Here is a 25,835-nt window from a genome sequence, read left to right as displayed (position 1 = left end):
CCTAAACATTTGTACCCTTGTAATATGCTGAAATAAAAAAGAAAAAAATTACAAGCGGCCATTAAACACGCAAAAGATTTAACTCCACTAGCAATCAAGGAACATGAAAACGCAAAGAATACCACTACTGTAGAGATGATTACATATATTCCTACATTTTTATTGAAATTATTTTTGATTTTTCAAAATAATTAACTATGAGTAGAGCTTGAAAGTGTTTACACTATGGAAATGAACAGAAAAGGAATCCCAGTGTCTAGCGATGCTGGCCTAGTAGTGCTGCTTACAACAACTTAAAAAAAAAAAAAACCCAGATGAAATGAAGAACAAAGTACCAGTAGATAATAAGGAACCACCAGGCCAAAAGAGAAGAGAAAAGAACTCAAAGAATTAAGAGAATATGAAAGATACCTTTGCCCTATGAATATCTGCCAAACTCTGAAATTCAAACTTATTTTTATGGCCTCTCATGTCAACAGGAATAGAAATCAAAGCCCTGTCTCCCAGAAAATAAGAGTCTATTTGGAGACCCTTGCCATAAAAAATACTGGGCCCTCAAAGGACTACACACTCAGGGGCAGAGAGAACAATGCTTGCAGCAGCCCTCCCACGGTCTTGTCGTCTTGATGGCTTGCATCGCCTGAGCAGTCCCAGAAACTCACGTCTTCAGCATGGATGAAGGTCATCCCAACCTTGCTGAGACTTCAGGTGCTTGGTGTGACAATGTCAGTCTTTGCTGGAGGAAGTTACCTTCATCCTAGGCTTCAAAATATTCATACAAATAATTTTTCAAGAACAATCAATAACAAGGCACACACATGCACACACAAAGACAACTTGAGCAAGAGCAAACAGAAACCACAAAAATAAAAAGCAGATTCACAAAGACTTCAGATATTGGAGTTATCAGACTCAATGTGGCAGCATAACCTTAACATCAAAACCCAAGCAAAGCAGTGTGTTGAAAAGGCAAAATGAAAGCAAATATCACTCACATGAAAATAGGAGAAAAATTCTAGACAAGATATGAGCAAATTAAATCTAGTAATACAGGAAAATACATACTATAGCAGTACCAAATTGGCTTTATCCAAGTAATGCAAAGAGGGTTTAACGTTAGAATTGTCTGAGTGTTGAGATGAGAAATACTCAAGCATCTAGTAGATGAAAGTCTTCCTCAAGACACACTTCAGCAGATACTGTAGTATATCTGCACTTCTATAGTTGGCCATTTATTTTGTAGTAACGCTTGCTTTAGATATGATAAAATATTCATATATTCAATCATGTTATATTCCAGGTTGCTGAGTGGAGACTTGGGGTCTAATTCAACCCACAGATTTTTTTTTTTTTTTTTTTTTTTGAGACAGAGTCTCACTTTATTGCCCAGGCTAGAGTGAGTGCCGTGGTGTCAGCCTGGCTCACAGCAACCTCAAACTCCTGGGCTCAGCGATCCTACTGCCTCAGCCTCCCGAGTAGCTGGGACTACAGGCACGAGCCACCATGCCCGGCTAATTTTTTGTATATATATTTTTAGTTGGTCAATTAATTTCTTTCTATTTTTGGTAGAGACGGGGGTCTTGCTCAGGCTGGTTTCGAACTCCTGACCTTGAGCGATCTGCCCGCCTCGGCCTCCCAAAGTGCTAGGATTACAGGCGTGAGCCACCGCGCCCGGCCAACCCACAGATTATTTAGTTTGGCCTTCAGTGTTTTAAAGAAATTGAAGACAGCATTTGCAAACTGGGTTACTTCAATAAATCTTAATTTTTGGCTTTCCTCAAAAAAGTAGGACTATCTGCCAATATTGGGTCTACCTTTTCCCCTGGCGACAATCTGCTGCCGCGGCAGAACGGCGGCCCCTCTAGACAGGCGTGCTCTCCGACTTGCCAGTGCTGCTGCCGTCCGGCCACGTCCTATTCTCTCGGATAAAAGAAAACAGAAAATTGGACACAGAGGTGCCCACCTGTCAAGAGAAATGGGGGAAAGTATATACACTTGCGAAGAGAAGAATGTCACTTCCTGGTCACTATGCTACTCTGTCAGCTGCCTCGACCTGCAGGCATTAAGTTGATGAATTCTGGGTTATACTCACATCCAAATTGCCTGGGAGCAGTCAGCCTCTTTTTAGTGACTTTCTTATATTTATGCTATATCTGTTAGGTTTTTAACCTTAAAATTTAACTTTTAGAATGTAGTCTTATTTCCTTAATTCCAAAGTTCCTGGGAAGCACTTCACTAGCCCCCAAATGCTGATAAAATTTCAAAGTTGCAATTGCTACTTAATATCTATGTTGTAGGTAAAGTAAATTCAGCTAATACTCCTGTTCTCTTTTCTCCCCATGTTGCTCCTCCCCCAAATAAGCTGTTACTGAATTTGGAAAAAGAAAAAGTTGACAGAAATGTTTACACTGTGACCACTAAATATAATAGTAAGTCCGTGCCTCAAGTGGAAGTTGATTCTCATAAACATTTGTTCAAACTACAGGCATACCTTGGAGATATTGCAAGTTTGGTTTCAGACTACTGTAATAAAGCAAATGTTGAAATAATGAGAGTCATACAAATTTTTTGGTTTTGCAGCACTTGTAAAACTTGTGTTTATATTACACTGCAGTCTATTAAGTGTGTAGTTGTGTAGTAGCATCACGAGTAAAAAACAATGTACATACCTTAATTTTAAACTACTTTGCTAAAAATGCTAAAGATCTTCCCTGAGTCATAATCTTTTTGCTGCTGGAGGGTTTTGCCTCGATGTTGATAGCTACTGTCTAAGCAGGGTCGTGTTGCTGAAGGTTGTGGTATCTGTGGCAATTTCTTAAAATAAGACAATGAAGTTTGCCACGTTGATTGACTCTTCCTTTCGCAAAGGGTTTCTTCGTAGCAGGTGATGCTGTTTGATAGCATTTTATTGACAGTGGAACTTCTTTCAAGATTGGAGTCAAAACCTTCTCAAACCCTGCTACTGCTTTATCAACTAAATTTATGTAATATTCTAAATCCTTTGTTGCCATTTCAACAATGTTCACAGCATCTTCACCAGGAGTAGCTTCCATCTCGTGAAACTGCCCTCTTTGCTCATCCATAAGAAGCAACTCCTGGCCGGGCGCTGTGGCTCACGCCTGTAATCCTAGCTCTTGGGAGGCCGAGGCGGGCGGATTGCTCAAGGTCAGGAGTTCAAAACCAGCCTGAGCAAGAGCGAGACCCCGTCTCTACTATAAATAGAAAGAAATTAATTGGCCAACTGATATATATATAAAAAAAAATTAGCCGGGCATGGTGGCGCATGCCTGTAGTCCCAGCTACCCGGGAGGCTGAGGCAGGAGGATCACTCGAGCCCAGGAGTTTGAGGTTGCTGTGAGCTAGGCTGACGCCACGGCACTCACTCTAGCCTGGACAACAAAGCGAGACTCTGTCTCAAAAAAAAAAAAAAAAAAAAGAAGCAACTCCTCGTCCATTCACAATGTATCACGAGGCGGCAGCAATTCAGTCCTGTTTTCAAGCTCCACTTCTAACTCTAGTTCTCTTGCTGTTTCCCCCACATCTGCAGTGCCTTTCTCCACTGGTCTTGAACCCCTCAAAGTCATCCACGAGGGTTCGAATCAACATCTTCCAAACTCCTTCCTATTAATGTTGACATTTTAGCCAACTCCCATGAAGCACAAATGCTCTTTATTGCATCTAGAATGGTGAACCCTTTCCAGAAGGGTTTCAGTTTACTTTGCCTGGATCCATCAGAAGAATCAGTATCTATGGCAGCTATATCCTTATAGAATGTATTTCTTAAATAATAAGACTTGAAAGTTGAAATTACTCCTTGATGAATGGGCTGCAGAATGGATGCTGTGTTGGCAGAAATGAAAACAACATTCATCACATCTGCATCAGGGCTCTTGTGTGACCAGGTGCATTGTCTATGAGCAGTAATACATTGAAAGGAAACTTTTTCTTGAGCAGTAAATCAATGAGCTTAAAATATTTAGTAAACTACGCTATATACAGGTGTGCTGTCACCCAGGCTTTGTTGTTCCATTTCTGGAGCAAAGGCAGAGTAGATTTAGTATAATTCTTAAGGGCTCTGGGATTGTTGGAATGGTAAATGAGTATTGGCTTCAACTTCAAGTCACCACCAGCTGCCTTAGCTCCTAACAAGAGAGTCAGCCTGTCCTTTGAAGCCAGGCATTGACTTCTCTCTAGCTATGAAAGTCATAGATGGCATCTCCTTCCAACAGAAGGCTTGGTCATGTAATTGAAAATCTGTTGTTCAGTAGCTGCCTTTATCAATGAGCCTAGCTAGCTCTTCTAGATATCATAACTTGCTGCTTCACTTTGAACTTTTATATTATGGAGACAGCTTCCTTTCTTAAACTTCATGAACCAACCTCTGCTAGCTTCCAGCTTTTTTTTTCTGCAGCTTCCTCACCTCTCTCAGCCTTCATAGAATTTGAAGAGTTAGGGTCTTGCTCTGGATTAGGCTTTTGTTTGTGGCTGGTTTGATTTTCAATCTAGATTGCCCAAGCTTTCTTCATATCAGCAATAAAGCTGTTTCACTTTTTATCATTCCTGCACTCACTGGAGTAGCACTTTTAATTTCCTTTAAGAACTTTTCCTTTGGCTGGGCATGGTGGCTTATAGCTGTAATCCTAGCACTCTGGGAGGCTAAAGTAGGAGGATTGCTTGAGCTCAGGCGTTCAAGCCTGAGCAAGAGCGAGACCCTGTCTCTACCAAAAATAGAAAAATTGGCCAGGCTAATTAGCCAGGCTGAGGCAGAGGATTGCTTGAGCCTAGGAGTTTGAAGTTGCAGAAAACTACAATGATGCCACTGCACTCTATTTGGGGTAACAGAGGGAGACTCTAAAAAAAAAATGAATAAAAAAGAACTTTTCCTTTGACTTCACAACTTGGCTAGCTGTTTGGCATAAGAGGCCTGTTTTTCAGCCTATCTCAGATTTTGACATGCCTTCCTTACTAAACTTAACCATTTCTAGCTTTTGATTTGTGTGATTTTTCCTTTTACTTGAATACTTAAAAACCATTGTAGAATTCTTTTTTTTTTCCGAGACAGAGTCTCGCTTTGTTGTCCAGGCTAGAGCGAGTGCCCTGGCGTCAGCCTAGCTCACAGCAACCTCCAACTCCTGGGCTCAAGCAATCCTGCTGCCTCAGCCTCCCGCGTAGTTGGGACTACAGGCATGCGCCACTATGCCTGGCTAATTTTTTCTATATATATTAGTTGGCCAATTCATTTCTTTCTATTTATAGTAGACACGGGGTCTCGCTCTTGCTCAGGCTGGTTTTGAACTCCTGACCTCGAACAATCTGCCCGCCTCCCAGAGTGCTAGGATTACAGGTGTGAGCCACCATGCCCGGCCAATTGTAGAGTTCTTAATTGGCCTAATTTCAATATTGTTGTGTCTCGGGGAATAGGGAGGCCTCAGGAGAGGGAGAGAGATGTAGGCAATGTTTATGGGTTGAGTTTGCCATCTTATATGGGAATAGTTCATGGTGCCCCAAATAATTAGAATAGTAACATCAAAAATCACTGATCAGGGATCACCGTAACAAATATAATAAGGAAAAAGTTTAAATGCTTGCAAACATTACCAAAATGTTTGGTAAGTGACACATGCTCTTGGAAAAACGGCACTGATAAACTTGCTTGATGAAGGGTCACCACAAACTGCAATTTGTAAAAAACACAGTATCTGTGAAGCTCAGTGAAGCAAAGTGCAATAAAATGAGATATGCTTGTATATAAACATTATTACAGCATGTTGGGGCAAATTAGTCCATTTTAGACTGCTCTGTCTAGTGCACTGGCAACAGCTGCTTATCATAATGTTGTCCCTACTGTTTGGGGAAGTTACCCACCAATGAACATAATCCCACAAGGTCAAAACCCAGCCCAATCCTGCAGAATCATTAAGGAAACATGAGACAGGGCAAGACATGTCTTTCACCCACATATCCCCAACACATAAAATTGAGCCTAACTCAAAGTAATTAATAAATACCTTTTGATTGAGTGAATTAATGAAAGAATAACCAGGTGCTCAAGCATATCTTCAATCTCGACTCTTCTATTATAAAGAAAGGATTCATGTGGTATTTATAATAGTGCTTCTGTCCTGATATTTACTGATGTTAAAATATGGAATCCAAAATTTTTAATTGGTAATTCTATCACTAGGCCCCAGAATTGTCTACATTTATTTAAAAACATTTCCAGAGAAGAATTGGTTTTCCTTCTTGTGAATACATTTGGAAAGAAGCTATAAAGATTTGTATGTACAAATGACTACATACCAAGTTGGAAATGCTCTGTCAGAGCATTATATACTGCTCACACCAGCTTTATATTCTTTATATCATCTTAGAGGTTAAATTAGCAAGAAAGACTGCTTCAAGACAATAATATAAATTACATTTATAAGCTTGTAAGGTTGTTAGTGGGGGGCATAGGTTCCCAAAGTAGCATGATAATAGTTTAGGAAATGTGACCAAACTTTTTCTAAACTTCAAAATTTTTTTTAAGTTTTATAAGCCTGATTTCTTATGTTTTAACTTAACCATAAGAGAACAAGAAAGGCCCCAAAGAGTGTGTTTGTGTGTGTGTGTTCAGTACAATGAAGCTTTAATGGAGCAATATTTGTTTTAAGGTTTAGTCATATAAACAGATGTGGAAGCCATCTGTTTGCTCTATAAGTGTTATTTGAAATTTATAACAAAGGACAAAGTACTTTTCAGCAGATAATAGAATATAGGCCAAGATCACACAATAGGTAATGGCATAACAGAACTAGAATCCCAGGTCTCACAAGTCCAAGTCCAGGAGTCTGTCCCCCAACTTACTGCAATTGGAGTTATCATTTGAGAATAAAATAGTATGCACAAAGTTCAGTGTCTTAACTGTGAAGCTGTGTTTACCAACTTCAAGAAAGTTGGCAAGGAAATACAGTGGCCATAGAAGCTGGAGTGACCAAATTACTCATGGATGACACTCAAGTTAGCACACCATTTTTTTAATTAATTAATTTATTTCTTATATATTTTTCTTTTCTTTTTTTTTTTTTTTGAGAGAGAAGCCAAGTCTGATTAAAGCACACCATTGTTTTTGATTGCAAACATTAATTCAAGTAAATTTCTGCCTGAAATCTAAAAGAGTAACTGCATCACCCATTAACCATATGGCCACTCCAATAACAATCCTGTGAGCTCTACGAGAAAAACTTTCCACATTGTACTAATTGTGCAGAGCATTCCAAATTTGTAAATTAGATGTAGACTATTTCATGCAGAACATATTTAAAAAGGTCATATTGGCAATATTAGAATAGAAACACTGGTTTCTTATACCTAGATATTTCATAGATTATAGGAAATAGTCTGCTGATCTGGAGACAGTTTTAAAAACTATATTAAAGAGCTTCTCCAGATATCACTAAAAAAACAGATTAGAATAAAATTAAAATCAAACTTAAATTACAACACATTTGAAAGCATTTATTGACATAAGAGAGGAAGCAGGAAAATGTCAACCAGAAAAGTGAAAATTATGGAGTTTAAAATTTTGTCATTGTGTCTCTAGCAATGTGTAGAAGGATGCAGTAACATTTTGACCAAGGAGGTGTGTAGTGTACCAGGCAGATCTGTCTACTGTCTAGTATGGCAAAATATTTCACAGGCTATCACAGCCATTATCTCTGAAAAACAAATCATTTCTTTTGGACCAGTTCTATGGCCAGCCAACCTCCTGGTCTTAATTTGGTTTCCTTGATAAATTTATCTACCAGGGAGAGAATGTATTGATAGGCTGATAGGAATGTCTGGTCTGCTGGCAGTTATAATTGCAAAGTAAATTAATAAATTGTCTTTCAGGTGTCCATTAGTCTCCTGCAAGTTTTATTAAGTTGGCTTAACTATCCAAAGTCTTTATCACCTTCAATGAGGGTACTCAAATCATAAGCTGAAAGGGCAGATCTTGGAGCTTAGTAACCTTACTAGGAAACATAGCCTAGGAGGCCCAACCTAGATAGCTTGTTACCCTCTAATCAAAATCATTATAATTACCAGCCCTCAGGGACCCACTGGATCCCAGAACTCATGGTTACCACTTACCCTATGCATTCCTTAATAACTCAGAAAAGATCATCAATGTCTCCTACAAGGTTTCTAATGAATCCAAAGTTTCTCACATAAGCACCTCTACCATATAATTCTGTCCATAGTGCAACTTTCACCTTTAAGAATAATTTTCATGGGAAGAATGGTGGAAGTGTATAAAAAATGTGTACATTTCCTCCATATTTTCCAGTTTGTATGCATAAAGATTTTTGTAGTATTCATAAATTATATCTTGTATCTCTGTGGCATCAGCTGCAATTTCTCCTTTATTGTTCCTGATGGAGCTTATTAGAGATTTTTCGCTTCGTATGGAACCAGAGAAGACCCCATATAGCAAAAGCAATCCTAGGCAATAAAAACAAAATGGGAGGTATCAATTTACCAGACTTCAAACTATACTACAAGCCTATAGTAATTAAAACAGCTTTGTACTGGCAAAAGAACAGAGATATTGACCACTGGAACAGAACAGAGAACTCAGATATAAAACCATCCTCATATACCCATCTAATCTTTGACAAAGCAGACAAAAACATACACTGGGGAAAAGAATCTTTATTCAATAAATGGTGCTGGGAAAACTGGATAGCCACATGTAGAAGACTGAAACAAGACCCACACCTTTCACCTCTCATAAAAATCAATTCACACTGGGTGTGAACATAAACCTAAGGTGTGAAACTATTAGAATCCCAGAGGAAAACATTGGAAATATTCTTCTAGACATTGGCCTATGCAAAGAATTTATGAAGAAGACCCCAAAGGCAATCACAACAACAAAAATAAATAAATGGGACATGAACAAATTAAAAAGCTTCTGCACAGCCAAAGAAACTGTCACGAGAGCAAACAGACAACCCACAGAATGGGAGAAAATTTTTGCAAGCTACACATCTGATAAAGGGCTGATAACTAGAATCTATTTAGAACTCAGGAAAATCAGCAAGGAAAAATCAAACAACCCTATCAAAAAGTGAGCAAAGGACATGAACAGAAACTTTCCAAAAGAAGACAGAATAATGGCCAACAAACATATGAAAAAATGCTCAACATCTCTAATCATCAAGGAAATGCAAATCAAAACCACAATGAGATATCACTTATCTCCAGTGAGAATGGCCTTTATTAACAAGTCCCAAAACACTAAATGTTGTAGTGGATGTGGAGAGATAGGAACACTCCTACACTGCTGGTAGGACTGCAAACTAGTTCAACCTCTGTGGAAAGCAATATGGAGATACCTCAAAGCAATACAAGTGGATCTACCATTTGATCCAGCAATCTCACTACTGGGCATCTACCCAAAAGAACAAAAGACACTCTATAAAAAAGACACCTGCACTCGAATGTTTATAGCAGCACAATTCACAACTGCAAAGATGTGGAAACAACCCAAGTGCCTATCATACATGAGTGGATTAATAACATGTGGTATATGTATATCATGGAGTACTATTCAGCTATAAAAAACAATGGTGATCTAGCACCTCTTGTATTTTCCTGGATAGAGCTGGAGCCCATTCTACTAAGTGAAGTATCCCAAGAATGGAAAAATAAGCACCACATGTACTCACCAGCAAATTGGTTTCACAGATCAACACCTAAGTAGACATTTAGGAGTAACATTTATCAGGTGTCAGGCAGATGGGAGGGGGGAGGGGGGAGGGGTATATACATACATAATGAGTGTGATGCACACTGTCTGGGGGAGGGTCAACCTTGAAGCTCTGACTCAAGGGGGGGGAGTAAGGGCAATATACATAACCTTAACATTTGTACCCCCATAATATGTTGAAATTAAAATAAATAAATAAAAATCCAATTTTAAAACAGACAAAAAAAGTGTACAGATGAGCATCACAAGAAATCATTAAAAAGAAAGAAGTAGAGAAGGAGAGAGGGAGGAAGGGGGGGAGGAAGGAAAGAGAGGTAATACAAGTTCAAGTTTGAATCCTAGACTTACTAGCTGTATGAACTTGGGCAAGTTACTTAATATCTTAGTGTTTTATTGTCCCCCATCTGAACAATGAGAAGGATAAGATCTATTTCATAACTTGTGAAGATTACAGTTAATATGCAAAAGAACTTAGGATAGTACCTGGCACATTGTGAATAGCTTTGCATTTTATTTCTAATAAATTATACTTCTGCATTTTTTTTTTTTTTTGAGACAGAGTCTCGCTTGTTGCCCAGGCTAGAGTGAGTGCTGTGGCGTCAGCCTAGCTCACAGCAACCTCAAACTCCTGGGCTCAAGCAATCCTTCTGCCTCAGCCTCCCGAGTAGCTGGGACTACAGGCATGCACCACCATGCCCGGCTAATTTTATATATATATACATTAGTTGGCCAATTAATTTCTTTCTATTTATAGTAGAGACGGGGTCTTGCTCTTGCTCAGGCTGGTTTCGAACTCTTGACCTCGAGCAATCCGTCCGCCTCGGCCTCCCAGAGTGCTAGGATTACAGGCGTGAGCCACCGTGCCCGGCTTATACTTCTGCATTTTGCTACTGAAACTGTAAAAGTCCTACAACCAAATTTGTAAATGCAGAAAATAAAGCATAATGCCTACTGATTATAAGGATATTTATTCCCATAACTATAAAAATAACAAATGAAGTTGTACTTGTTAAATTTTAATAAGCATAAGGAACCAACTGAGCATCTTGTTAAAATGCAGGTTCTGATTCCATTGCTGTAAGGCAGGACTTGGAATTCTGCATCTTTAACAAGTTCCCGGGTGGAGGTGATTGCTGCTGGTCTGTGAACCACACTTTGAGTACCCAGGCTGCAGATGGTTTGATTCAAAGCGAAAAAAATAACTGGAAGAAAGAAAGTAGGGATTATTTATAAAAAATAAAGATACTACCTCATAGGGTTTTTCGGTTTTTGTGGGTTTTTTGTTTTTCTTTTGAGTCAGAGTCTCACTCTGTTGCCCGGACTAGAGTGCCGTGGCATCAGCCTAACTCACAGCAACCTCAAACTCCTGGGCTCAGGCAATCCTCCTGCCTCAGCCTCCCGAGTGGCTGGGACTACAGGCATGCGCCACCATGCCCGGTTAATTTTTTCTATAAACTTTTAGTTGTTCAGCTCATTTCTATTTTTTAAGTAGAGACGTGTTCTCGCTCTTGCTCAGACTGGTTTCGTACTCCTGATCTTGAGTGATCCGCCGGCCTCAGCCTCCCAGAATGCTAGGTTTACAGGCGTGAGCCACTGTGTCCAGCCTCTCATAGGGTGAATGTGAGAATAAACTGAAATATATTTAAAATGTTAGGAGAATGGCCACCAATGGGAACACTCCATAATCAGTAGTATTATTATTGCTAGAAAGGCATTATAGGTATTGCAGGATTAGATAATATATTACTCAAATATATGTGTGTCTGTGTATTTACACACACATTTGTTTGCATTAATATTTTTAAATGCATTTAGAGAGCATCTTACTGAAAGAAATCCTGCCAATACTTTATTATAACAATTGGCTTATTTATATATATGATTTACTTTTTTTTTTTTTTAAGAGACAGGGTCTTGGTCTGTGTCTTTTTTAAGAGATGGGGTCTTGGTTGCCCAAGCTGGAGTGCAGTGGCACAATCATAGCTCACTGCAACCTCCAACTCCTGGGCTCAAGTGACACCCGTCTCAGCCTCCCGAGTAGGGGGACTATAGGCATATACCACAACGCCAGGCTCCTTTTTTTAAAAAAATTTTTATAGAGATGGGGTCTGACTATGTTGCCTGGGCTGATCTTGAACTTCTGGCCACAAACGATCCTCCCACCTCAGCCTCCCAAAGTGCTGGAATTTCAGGAATGAGCCACATGCCCAGCTATTTACTTACTGTTTAGAATACAAAAGCAACATGTTCTGGTAGGAAAAATTAAATCATCTCAGAAATCTATAAATTTAAAAGGGAAAGTTCCCTTCAATCTTCCACTCCTAAGCCCTTGGGCTAATAACTTAAGAATTTGATACTTTAATATTTTCTAATTTTATATACACACATATAAAGTCTTTCTTCAGGAAATGGGTTCATACCACATTACTACAATGAAACTTTCATTTTCCTGAAAAATATATCATAGACATCCTTCCTTCCATGTTAGGACATAGAAATTCATCTCATACTTTTCAGTGATTGCATAGTATTCCAACATACGATAACTTACCCATTCTCTATTGCTGTGCTTTTAGATTGTCTCTGATTATTTGCTATTGCAAACAACGCTATGACACTATGATGAACTTTCTTGAGATCAGACAAGATTAGCTAGCTGTGTTCCGGATGGTATGGTTATAGACAATTTTTTTTTTTTCCTGAAACAGGTCTTACTCTGTTGCTCATGCTGGATTGTAGTGGGACAATCGTGGCTCACTGCAGTCTCAAACTCCTGGGCTCAAGTGAACCTTCTACCTTAGGTTCCTGGGCTTATAGACACCATCCGCCACACCCAGTGCCTTTTCTATATTTAACTTTTATTCAACATATATATATATATATATATTTTTTTTTTTTTTTTTTTGAGACAGAGTCTCACTTTGTTGCCCAGGCTAGAGTGAGTGCTGTGGCATCAGCCTAGCTCACAGCAACCTCAATCTCCTGGGCTCAAGCGATCCTACTGCCTCAGCCTCCCGAGTAGCTGGGACTACAGGCATGCGCCACCATGCCCGGCTAATTTTTTCTATATATATTTTTAGTTGGTCAATTAATTTCTTTCTATTTTTAGTAGAGATGGGGTCTCGCTCAGGCTGGTTTCGAACTCCTGACCTCGAGCAATCTGCCCGACTCGGCCTCCCAGAGTGCTAGGATTACAGGCGTGAGCCACCATGCCCAGCCTATTTTTATATTGACACTCCAGATCAACTTTCATAAACCATTTAATCATCAAACATCATTGGAAACTAATATTCTGAATTATTGCAAGTTGGTTCTGCCTGTATGCATTCTACTTTTAAAGTGCTGAATCAGTACTACAGAGAAAAAAATTCTCTTCATTTAGGTCTCTGCTTAAACATTATCTTTTTTTTTAAATTTTTTAAATTTTTTTTTTCCATTTTCAGTTGGCCAATTAACTTTTTTATTTTTTTATTTTTAGTAGAGACGGGGTCTCGCTCTTGCTCAGGCTGGTCTTGAACTCCTGAGCTCAAACGATCCACCCGCCTCGCCCTTCCAGAGAGCTAGGATTACAGGCGTGAGCCACTGCGCCAGGCCAAACATCATCTCCTTAATGGGATCTTCCAGGACCATCCTATCACACCTCAGCTCCCCCATCCTTTTGCCCTGCTTTATTTTTTACAATTCTTACTACCACTTGAAAAATTATGTAATACATCAGTTTATTATCAGTCTTACCATAAGGGCAGAGGCTTGATCTTGTTATACTACATCTCCAGCATCTAGAACAACTCAGATACAGGTTGAATAAATCACTGAATTGTTTTCAAAAAGTACTTTATAGTTAAGTAAAAAAAAAAAGTACCCAGTATACTAGAAGTGGTGAATCTTTACTCTGTCATTCATTGGGTGTAGGCCAGCTAACAATGTATTAAAAGAATAAATTAAATAAAATGCATGTTTGACTAATCTAGTAATTCACACTACTTTAAAAAAATGAAATCTTTGTTTTGGAAACAGGGTCTCACTCTGTTGCCCCATCTAGAGTGCCGTGACGCCAGCATAGCTCACTGCAACCTCAAACTCCTGGGCTCAAGTGATGCTCTTGCCTCAGGTTTCTGAGTAGCTGGGACCATAGGAAAAAATGAAATCTTACTCTAAAAATCAAACTATCCAGTTTTCCCATTTTAGGTATGAGAGGTTACATTTTTCTGCATTCTAGTATACAATTATCATTGTCCTCCAAATGGAAGTATTTTTCAGATTCTTGGTGAGCATCACAGAAAAGATTTCAGGACACACCACATAAGACAGAGCAAGTAGCTTTTACTAACAGCAAAAGTGAAAGCGCACTCTCTCTAGAGAAAAGGAGTGAGCAGGCTCGAAAAGAGTAGCTACCCTGAAAGGAAGGGGTTTTGGGGTTTATGAAGTCTCAGTAATTGAAGGGAGGGATATTCAAGGCTAAGAGGTTGGTTTTTACTAAGAACTTGGGTAGTAATTCCTAGGATTGGGTTCCCTCTCATTTTTATACTTTATATAATTTGTTTTGGAACCGTCATGGAAGAAATTTTAAAACCATAATGCAAATAATATTGCAATTAGCCAAAATTCATGTAAGGTGACCTAGATGGCTGACAAGCTGGTTGAAGCTGGTTCCTGTCTGTGGTTATCACCCCCCTTAGTTAGACCTTAATACCTGCACCCACTTTGCAAGCCCCTGCATCTGGTCTCAGCCCTGTCTCCTAATCTCCTTCTCTAACACAATCACTGGGATATCAACAGTTGTGGCAGATTCCTCACTCCTGGAACACAAATACTACCACATTTTCTAACATCAGTAGTTCCAATGGTGGACTCTTTTACTGTTGCAGAGGTAGTACTGTGGTGGGCCAGTACTATATGTTTTGCTGGGAATCATTTCTGAAGATTCAACTTCAGCCCACTCTTCCAAACTTTCCAATGACTTTGTAAGAAATTATGTAGTTTCAAAATTCCCAGTATTAATCCCCGATCCTCTTCAAATAGCTAGAGTGCTTTGTTTCCTACAAAGTAAGTCATCACTGATACAAAACAAAGAATTGTTTAATTTTTTATCAAGTTTAAAAATAATATAAACCACATAAAGCTATTTCAGAGTATAGGGAGGGCATGCAAGACTTACACACAAAAACATATGTGTCCACAAGAGAAAAAAGGATTACTAAACATACCAAAATGTTAATATTGACATTTCTCTTGGTAGAACTATAGGTAATTTAAATTTTAGTATTGCTTATCTGTTTTTTTCTAAATGTTTTTGTAAAATACGTTAAAAGTCATTTTTTTCTCCCAAACAAAAGAAACAACATCTTCCTACTGGGAAAAAAAAAAAAAAAAAAAAATATATATATATATATATATAAATGTATCTTGAAATTTTATAGGCAACTAGGATGATTAACTAAAGGTATCAATCTGCATACATAACAACATAATACACACAGAAGTACGTATCATGGTCCTAAATAGGGGAGTAAGCTCCCATGGTCATGATCCCAAAACAAATATTTGTCTATTCTAGTGGCACAGTCAAGCTGCCTGCTCTGTTAGAAAAAAGGCAGCTATCTTGAGAACTAAACATACGAGGTGAGACTAGCCAGTGCCACAGCTGTTGGCAAGCTTTCTTTGTAATAGCAGAAGTACATCCCTTGGAATTGGCTATTTTAAAAGGCATAAAACAGAATGGAAGTGCATTCACCTATCCAATCATTAAATGATATTTTAGAAAAGAAAGGGCAAACATGAAATGAACAAGAAACTTTCTTTAAAATATTCCTTAAAAAAACTTCCTTATATATTAATTCATGGACTATTAAAAAAAGTTCCACATAACTAACATTATCTATTTCTGGATTGATCTTTTAGTCTTCTATTTTCCCTGCCCACCAGCTTCATGACTTAGTTTCAAACTAAGCAATATACAGGATGCAGACAAAGATAAGTCACACTTTTTTTATTCACAGACAGAAGTAATCATGAAATATCACAATGCATTTGCAACCACCAAAGAAGATGCAGATAAAATAAACCATTCTTAAGCTTTGGAAATTCAAGGAACTGCATTAGAATTAGATTAATAAGAAAAAAATCCTTTATCTATTAACATAGTAGTTTTATAAAGCTATTTTTAAAATGTCATTTGATACTAGTTACTTTTGTTAACAGTGTCTTTCAGTGACAAGTTTTCAATTTTGATGAACTCTAATTTTGGATTTTTTATGGTTATTGCTTTCTGCAACCTAAGAAACCTTTTGGCTAACCCCTTAAGTCACAAAGATATTCACTTATGTTTTCTGCTAAAAAGCTTTATACTTCTTAGCTATTACATTTAGGTCTATGACCCATATCAAATTTATTTTTGTGAAGTAGGGGGTCATTGTTCATTTTTTTCCAGATGGATATTCAGCTATTCTATTCTGGTTCCATTAGTTGAATAGACTTTCCTTCTCTATCAGATTGCTGACACCTTTGTCAAAAGTTACGTGATCATATAAATGTGGCTCTGTTTTTAGGCTCTCTCTTCTATTCCATTCATTTATTTGTTGATCCTATGCTAGTACGATGTATTGACTAGTAGATACTACTTACTACAATAATCCTTGTATTGTTTTACAAAATTTAAGCCTCAATAAAAGAGGATATATAAATTAAGCTGAAATAAATGAATAGGATTAAGATGAATCTTCCTTAGGAAAACATTTTTAAAAATTGTATCATGGCTTTGAAAACACTACATAATTACTATTGTACCATGAGCAAAATATATTTACCCACAAATAACTGAAAAACTACATATTCTTCTTTATTACTTCCAAGTGAACTTATATAGGAAAAATATTTCATTAATTTTTCTACTCAATATCTTATCAGGTTTTCTCTCATTAGTTCTAAGTCAATTAATAACATCACAATTACTAAGCTTAAAACAATCCTCAAGAATTGATGTGTTGAAGATGGAAGGTGAGTACATACTCCTCCTAATAAAATGAATTCTGTTAAATTTATTTTACAATAAATGATAAAATGTTAAAAAAAAAAGGTATGTATAACTTCAGAAATGTGCTTCGTAAAGAAAAAAGTAGATAATTTCCATTATAAAAAGAAGTTTTATAAAATTTCCTTCAAAGTTTAATTTGGAAAAGAAGATTAGAAGCAAGAATACAGTATTATTTTATAAAACAAAAACCAAAGCAACTCCCAAAAGCAATAAAAAAAAAATCCATGGTAATAAAATTATACATGGCTCTTAAAAACGGTTGCCTGTACTAATTTTGTTCAAATTTGCACATTTTTCAATGTGCTTCCATTACCACTGCAGTCCTTTTTTTTAAAAGCATATAGTCAAAATTTCAATTTTTGACTGTCAAATTTTCAATTTTTCATAATGACAAAGCTTGTTTGAAAATCATGGCCAAATTAAGAGTAACACCAATACTCTTTAAGATGTATAATTTGTTCTTCACCTGAAATTTTGCTCTAAAGCATAAAATGCAGACCTTCCTAAAATAATTCTATAATACATAAATATAGAAAGTTTGCTAAAATAAAATTGGGATGTTTATTGCCTTTTCTACTGACAGCAGTACAAATCACTAGAAATTATATTTTTGTCCATTTCAAAGGATCTGCATTAAAATCATGTTTTCTCAAATAATTGGCGTTGGAGATAAAATTCAGTGTTAAAACAATATCAAAGATAAAAACACTGATAATTTTCCATTAATGATGGGAAGAAATAGAACATTCAGTTCAATCAAGATCTGATATTTATAAATTCTAAGTATTTAACTGGGCTAAAAGATCAAAAGATTAATTAGAATAATTACCAGCACAGAATATCATTAGTGCATTTTCTAGGTTCATTACGGTAGCTATCCAGAGAACTAACAGTTCTCAGATCCAATGTCAAATAATGGAATTTGGGCAAGCACTCTTAATATCATTTTTATTTAATATGCACTACATGCACATGATGCAGGTAGGGAAAAAGTTTATGAATCCATGCATTAAAGACAAGACAGACTGGTACTATTGACAAACGTGCACTGAGCCAATTAGAATGTTGCTCAAAGTTCTTTATACTTAATGGTTTCCATGAAATTAAGTGCAGAAGCAGAAATGTGTATACATTCCAAAAGATCCTCTTCATTTAGATTCCTGAGCTTTCTTTGCATTCTGTTTTTCTTTTGCCTAAAAATTAAAGACAGTATGTTACAAAATCTTAAAAGTCTGTGTTAGACAATAATAAAATGTGCTTAAGATGGTATATTCTCAAGCTAAAAGACTTGAAATGCACTGTTTCTGTGATTTCTAGAGCATTATATTTTATAGCCTGAGACTTGCAACAAACTATTTCTGGATAATTATATAGTTATTCTTTGCCCTAAATAAACAAGGGTCATGTTTGGTTTACAGTTATTCCTTTTATTAAATTGAAATGCATTATTACAATGTAATAATTTAAAAATATGTACTTACTCATTCCATAAAGTCAAACTCATTAAGAGTATTCCAAAGCAATATACATACATATTTGTTCTTATTCAAATAAGTATAAGAAAAACCCTATATTAGCTTCTGCATATTTGAATAAATGAGTTTAACAAAAAGTTTAAGTGAGTTTAACATAATGTCACTAAAGGATTATGTATCCGTGGTGTCAGTAAACCTTTCCTATATGATCTAAAAAATGTTCTCACATGTTATTTCAATTGCTCCTCATAACAATTAGATAGCTTGAACACACAGTAATTCTATTTTATTCTTTAGCAGATGAAGAAGCCAGAGCTCACAGATATTATCAAACTTGACCAATGCACACAGCTCATACATATAGTAACACCTCAATAAAGCTCAAAGACATGTTCCACAGTATTGCTTCTCATGTACATTGTACACACCAATGACCCAGGCACCCTGTTAAAATGCAGACTGATTCAGTACAATGCCTAAGGTTCTGCATTTCTAACAAACTCTCAGGTGATGCCAATTCTGCTGGTCTTCAGAAAATACTTTTTGTTTTTAATGATTTGGTGGCTGGAGGCTGAGCTTCAAATCCTGGCTTGGCCACTCATTAGCTAGATGACCCTGGTCAAGATATTTAATGTTTTAGAACCTTAGTTTCCTGCTCTGTGAATAATGCCTACTGTGTCTACTTCATTGGCTCAAATACAAATGCACAAATGCCTGTAAAGAAGAGATTTATAAACTCACAAGTGTTCTATAGGGTGGACTGGGATAATTACTATTATTGTGCCAAAACTGCATATCTTTAAGAACAGTATTTTTAGGTGTATGGAAAGACAAGAGAAAAAATTTTCAGAATCTGATACCTTGAGGTAGGTAGGCTTCCAAACCCTGACAGGTTCCCACCTCATTGTAAGAAGGCTGGAGCTAAGTCTTAAGGCTTCAACCCTCTGCCCAGGAACAATTGTAAGGCAAAGGAATCCTCCCACAAACCACTCCATCAGCTACCAATGTACTGTGAACTGTGTGTTCCGGTCACACAGAACCACTTTGAGTGAGACCTCCACAGGCACAGTGCTCTGTAAAGCTTTTGCACATGCTGTTCCCTATGCCTGGACTACTACTCCTTAGCTTTCCCATCTCAGCTCCATCTCCTTAGTACTGTTATGAAAAGAGTTTTGAACTCATGAATCACTTGAAAGATCTCAGGATACCCCAGTTGTTCTAGATGTCTGCTGATTGAGCCATTACTTAGCAAATATTTCTTACTTATATGTTTCTCTCTCTATCCTGCTCTCTGTCTCTGTCTCTCTTTCTCTGAAACTAAAATGTTCATTCTTTAAGTAAAAACAACTACAGAACATAGAATAATTGAGCCAAACCCACTTCCTAGTGCCAATAGTACCTTAGGAAGCAGACAACTAACCACTTCAAAAGAATTTACTATTAATTTTAGTGGAACAACTAATTTAGCAGTACTTTTCCTAATACTTCTGTTTTTTTCCCTTTTCCTTTCTGTAATATTTTAAGGCAAATCTCCGGCAATATATCATTTACCCATTAATACTCTGTATGAGCCTCTAAAGTATAAAGACATTTTCCTACAAAACTGTAATACCATTCTCACGCTTAATAAATTAACAACATAGGCACTTTATTTATGTATGTATGTATGTATGTATGTATGTATGTATGTATGTATGTATGCATGCATGCATGCAGAGTCTCGCTTTGTTGCCCAGGCTAGCTTACAGCAACCTCAGACTCCTGGGCTCAAGCAATCCTTCTGACTCAGCCTCCCGAGCAGCTGGGACTACAGGCATGCACCATCATGCCTGGCTAATTTTTTCTATATATATTAGTTGGCCAATTAATTTCTTTCTATTTATAGTAGAGACGGGGTCTCACTCTTGCTCAGGCTGGTTTCGAACTCCTGACCTCGAGCAATCCGCCCGCCTTGGCCTCCCAGAGTGCTAGGATTACAGGCGTGAGCCACTGCGCCCAGCCTAGGCAATTATTTAATACCATCTTTTAGCCAGTCAGTATTGAAATGTTCCCAACTGTCTCAAAAGGGTTGTCTTATAATTGGATTGTCCACATATTGCACTTGATGCTTATGTCCTTTTCCAGATAATACTTTTAAAAGCAAGATTTTAGAGTACTAGAATACAATGTTCTTTCCACTGTGCCACTTGAATTAGAAAGAAACCAATAAATTAGACTTTTGCTATTATACAACTTTTTAAAAACTTCCTTAGATAAAAAATAGAGTAATTAGAAAAATTACAATCTTTTTAATAATGTACTAGGTAGTATAAGTATCATGCAACAGTATGATAAAATTGAGTGCTATAACCTACAATTAATCTATTAAGAGCAAATAGGTTATATATCATATAAAACATAATAAAATTACATGAACATTTACAGTTAAGCATAATTTGTAATTTTCTAAATTTGTAATTTGTAATACATGAGATATCTATACCATATCTCATACAAAGTTTTGTTTTCGAATAATGAAAACACAATTCAGTTTTAGGCATAATTTAAAAGTATGTACGTACTTCTTTCCTTATTGATCTCTCAATATACTTAACAGAATGTTTACTGGATTAACAAGAAATGAATTTACTGGTTTGTGATATAAACCTTACAACATAATTAAATGAACAAAGACATGTAATGCAGAGAGTATACATACATTTATAAAATTGTAAAATTCAAATAAAATTAAGGGGTATGTAAAATAAATTAAAAATAATTACTACCATTAATTGAGCACATATTGTATACTTTATATATATGATTTTATTGAATCCTCAAGATGGTGAAATAGGTATAATTCCCAATTTCAGAATGAGAAATAGATGCTATAAGTAAATAATTGCCTAAAAGCACTGCTAATACATAACATATCAGACATTTTTTTTTTTTTTTTTTAAGAGTGTCTGTTGCCCAGGGCTAGAGTACCATGGCATCAGCCTAGCTCACAGCAACTTCAAACTCCTGAGCTCAAGCGACCCTACTGCCTCAGCCTCCCGAATAGCTGGGACTACAGGTATGCGCCACCATGCCCAGCTAATTTATATATATATATATATTTTTTCAGTTGTCCTGCTAATTTCTTTCTTTTTTTTTTTGGAAAGGCAGGGGTCTCACTCTTGCTCAGGATGACCTTGAAATCCTGAACTCAAAAGATCCACCCGCCTCAGCCTCCCAGAGTGATAGGATTACAGGCATGAGCCACCATGCCCAGCCATCATATCTGATATTTAAACTCAAAGCCTACAATCTGTTCTGCCTTTGTTAAAAAATAAAAAATACTATTATATTTCTAAATAGCACAGAAAAAATACACTGTTAAAAATATTTTCCTTCTACACAGTGTGCCAATGACATACTGAAAATTACTGAATCAAATCAGATAATCCTATAATAACAGATATTAATGTAAATATTACTGTGATTGGCTTTAACTATTCTTCTATCTTTTTTTTTAAATTTTTTATTTTTTTTGAGACAGAGTCTTGCTTTGTTGCCCAGGCTGGAGCGAGTGCCCTGGCGTCAGCCTAGCTCACAGCAACCTCCAACTCCTGGGCTCAAGCAATCCTGCTGCCTCAGCCTCTCAAGTAGCTGGGACTACAGGCATGCGCCACCATGCCCGGCTAATTTTTTCTATATATATTAGTTGGCCAATTAATTTCTATTTATAGTAGAGACAGGATCTCGCTCTGAACTCCTGACCTTGAGCAATCAGCCTGCCTCAGCCTCCCAGAGTGCTAGGATTACAGGCGTGAGCCACCGCACCTGGCCTATCTTATTTTTATTAAGGGATAGAAAAAGTAATTCTAAAGGTTGGTAACTTATTACCAATTATATCATAATGTCAGTAAAGTGTGCACAAAATTCAGTATCGTGAAGTTGCTTTGGGTCTCCCATAGCAACTGGGAATCTGTGTTACATTATGGTAGGTGGTTGGTGGTTAAAAACTTGGGATAGACAATGATTCAGAATTACATACAGGTTATTACATAAAGGTTAAGAAAAAATGTTTAAAGAATTATAACTATATGTAAATAAACAGAAGTTTCACAAATGGAATATTAATCTAGGTAATTTTATTTTATTTTTTTAAGGAATAGATTTGGTATATAGTACAAGGAATTTTATAACTGTATACTTTCAGGTTACCTCCTGAGCAGTTTTTATGTAATGTATACTCAATGAACTCATCAGATAAGGACAGAAGCCTCATCTGGAGGAATAAAAGCATGTATAATATGAAATCTTAGCCATGATTATTATAGCCATAAGCCCAAGGAAGAATCAAAGTCTTTACCCCTTTATGAATCATTCTGTAAAATGAAAAGATTTTAGTTTAAATACTATTATGCCATCATAGGCTATAGGCAACTGCCTCTGTTACTCAAAAATCTGATCCTGGACAGTCTTAGGGTAGCCACATCTTTCCTGTTTGGTTCCTTTTACCCCTTTAACACTTTGTTCCTTTGTTCTCTTACCCTATTTTTCCTTAAAAAAAAAAACACCAAAAACCCATCATTCCAATTTAATGATCTATTTTTGAATTCTGTAAGTATTTTTTCTTAGAAGTATTACTATTGAGTAATTAACTATCACTAGTAGAGCATTTTACATAATTAAAATATAAATAAAATCTAATCTTAATCTATTCTAATAATTTTTAACCTGCTTTGTTTCACTTATCATTTACATTTTCATTTATCAACAAGAAGTGATATTTTAATGCTGTACAATTTTTTTTTCAAAATAAGATGAACAAAATAATATCTGTATGAAGGAAGTTGATATTTTGATCCAAGTCAAGCATTTAATTCCAACCACAGGTTTAAAATTTTATGGACTGAAATTTTAAGTGGCTAAAAAGCTATTTAGGAGCTATTCTGTGCTGACCCAGGATCTTTAGCATGACTTCATTCTGGCACTTATCGAAATAATACTATTCATCACAGTATTATAATTATTTATTCCTTTTCCAAACCATATCATGAGTTGCTTAAGAGAAAAGAATATGTCTTAATTATGTGTTCCTAGACCTTAATAGACTGCCTGGAATATAGTTGCAGCTAGATAAATGTTTGATGAATAATTAGAAACATTTCAAGAATTCCAACCAAATGATGACTCTGAATTAGCTTCAGAACCTAGGGGAATTACAGGTATTGCATATATACAAGAAATAAATGTATCTCAACATTGGTTATGCAATACTAATTAAAGAACAGTTTGGAAAAACAGGCAAAATAGAAGGTCAATAATTACATCCTTTAAGAAAATAAATGCAAACACAATAACTGGGCTGGTGTTCCACTAACATTAGGTATTCATATACTGCCACCTTGTGTCAAAAATAATGTGAACTAAGGAATTAAGGTTCTAATGCAAAGTTGAAAGCTGCTGTTCTCTAACTATGCTCTCAAAAATAATCTAGGGATATAAAATCATTACAAATCAACAAGAGTGGCCCTTTTCCTAATTTTCACCAAAAATTATATTTACAGGCTAATTTTAAAGCAAAATTTATACACTTAAAATTTGTCTAGGTGTCCTTAACAACACGTATCTATATTTAAAATCTGATATTATCACTATTTAGTACATTATATAGTTATTTTGTTCAAAATTTTTAATAGAGAAATATTTCATAGTGTTTCATACAAACACCACCACATCTAGGTACTCTTGTTAACCAAACAATTTTGAAAACCACAAGATCCTAATTATTAATCTAAAAGTTTAAAAATCAGTTTCCCATCTTGGAATATGCTGAGATACATAAATAGAAAAACCTATGGTGGAAAAAAGAATATTTAGCAGTCTTCTGCAATAATTTTTGCATTTAATGCCAAAAGTTGGGTCACATGGTTCAAATAATACAGTATATGCAAAAAATTAAGTCACAACTCATATGATTTGGATTTATAATATGAAATAGCTTGGCTGAAATGTACCTTTGCTTTGTAAACTTTAAAATTAATAAGAAAAATATACCTACCACGTATTCTGGTCTTTAAGTTAATGGTCCAAAATTTTATTTGCCTAGTAGTGTCTTCTCAAAGTGTTTCTCAAAATGTACACAGACCAGTTGCATTAGAATCAGTTGGGGCATTTATTAAAGATTCCTTCCCCTATATCAGAATATCTGGAGGGGGCCGGGTAACATGTATTTTAAAGAGTATCCAGCAATGGTCACTTTCAGAAACACTAATTTACAGTATGAAACTTAAAAACAATTTAACTATATTTCATTTACTGAACAAATATTGAGTTACTCTTATTAAAGAAAAAAAATCACAGAAATCAGAATTTTTCACTAACTTATGCTTATTTTCCCTCAGTGGAAAGGAAACTAGATTAGGAATAATAAAACCTATTTCCTAGTGCAGACTACTCTTTTTCCTCCTTCAATGTCCATTCTAGTTCTAAATTTTACATCAACTCGAATTTTTGCTAAATAGGAAAAAACTATTACTGCAATCATTAGCATTAAAAACCTGTTTCTGCTGAAAGAAAGAATAGTATTTTAAATTTTAATACAGCATAATCTGAGTTCTTGACACTAAGAATTCTAGAAGGCTAAAGCAAGTGGGAAAATTCTTTATTCTTATTTTGTAGTATCAAGTTGAATTCTCATAGAATATAAAACAAGGGGCAAAAACAAAAGAATAAAAAATCAAAGCTTCAACAAATTTTATCTCTATTCATTCCCCCATCCCCCTGCAAGTATTTTAAGTTTTTGGAGAATCTAAATTTAATTTAAGTATTTGCTAATAAAATACTTACTTTTTCTACTAGTGGTATTAACTGCTGGTGTTCTGCTAAAGTCTTTAACAATTCCATAATGAAAGGCAGATAATTATGCTTCCTTCTGATATTCTCAATCTGAAAATAAAAAAGTCATCAAACCACACTAACATTTCTAAATTTAAAAAAAATTTTTTTGCATCCAAATTAAAATAAAAATGAGATAAAATCCTCCATATTCATAAGAAAAACTTTTAGAAATGAGATTCTATTCCCACTGAGAATAAAGACTAATAAAATAAAACATGTGGAGAGAGTTTCTTGGGCCTGGCTTTCTATATTTAGTTTCCCAAAAATATAGGCTTTTAAAAGTTCAATCTAGGATTAGTTATGAAAATGTAACTTATAAAAGCAATTTATGAAGGCCTACATGATAAATCCAACATTCTTGCTACTACACCCGTGCAAATAATAACGCCAAATCTAATGAGACAAACTCTATTTTGTGATCAAGAATAATCTTTGAGATTATTTTTGATCAAAAGGAGATAGACTGCAAGAAGAAAATTTGTGCTTCAGTAAAAAACTAGAGGACACTCTCCCAAGTTAGGTACTCCTAGGTTTTTGTTGTTATTGAGCTATCATATACTTTATCTGGTAGAGGTTTAACTGACTGCCCTTCTTCCATAGGAAAAAATAATTTCCCTCTTTTGTAAATTCATTCAACAGTTCTTTACTTTGATATAAGTTTGAGCTACTTTGAATTCTCCTTTGAACTAGTTGTGATATGATTCCTTCAGTTAATTAAATTACA

General features: G+C 35.9%; 1 protein-coding gene across 8 annotated transcripts in view; it reads right to left on the bottom strand.

Moving 5' to 3' along the window:
* Positions 1-17,697: 17,697 nt before the first annotated feature.
* The window catches only part of UCHL5 (ubiquitin C-terminal hydrolase L5), a 50,253-nt gene continuing 42,115 nt past the window's right edge, over positions 17,698-25,835 (bottom strand). For 6 of the 8 annotated variants that reach the window (XM_075997010.1, XM_012772403.3, XM_012772405.3 and 3 more), the window contains 2 exons: positions 25,061-25,159; positions 17,698-17,959 (listed from right to left, as the gene is read on the bottom strand). In XM_075997010.1, the coding sequence (XP_075853125.1) occupies positions 17,915-17,959; positions 25,061-25,159 (144 nt within the window). In that variant the 3' untranslated portion in view covers positions 17,698-17,914. Of the gene's footprint in view, positions 17,960-24,272; positions 24,420-25,060; positions 25,160-25,835 lie in introns of all 8 variants that reach the window. The other 2 variants (XR_001155908.3, XR_001155909.3) reach the window with 1 other exon arrangement.

This window comes from Microcebus murinus, chromosome 23, assembly GCF_040939455.1.
Source record: "Microcebus murinus isolate Inina chromosome 23, M.murinus_Inina_mat1.0, whole genome shotgun sequence".
Classification (NCBI taxonomy): Eukaryota; Metazoa; Chordata; class Mammalia; order Primates; family Cheirogaleidae; genus Microcebus; species Microcebus murinus.
This window is presented reverse-complemented; position numbering and strand designations above follow the sequence as displayed.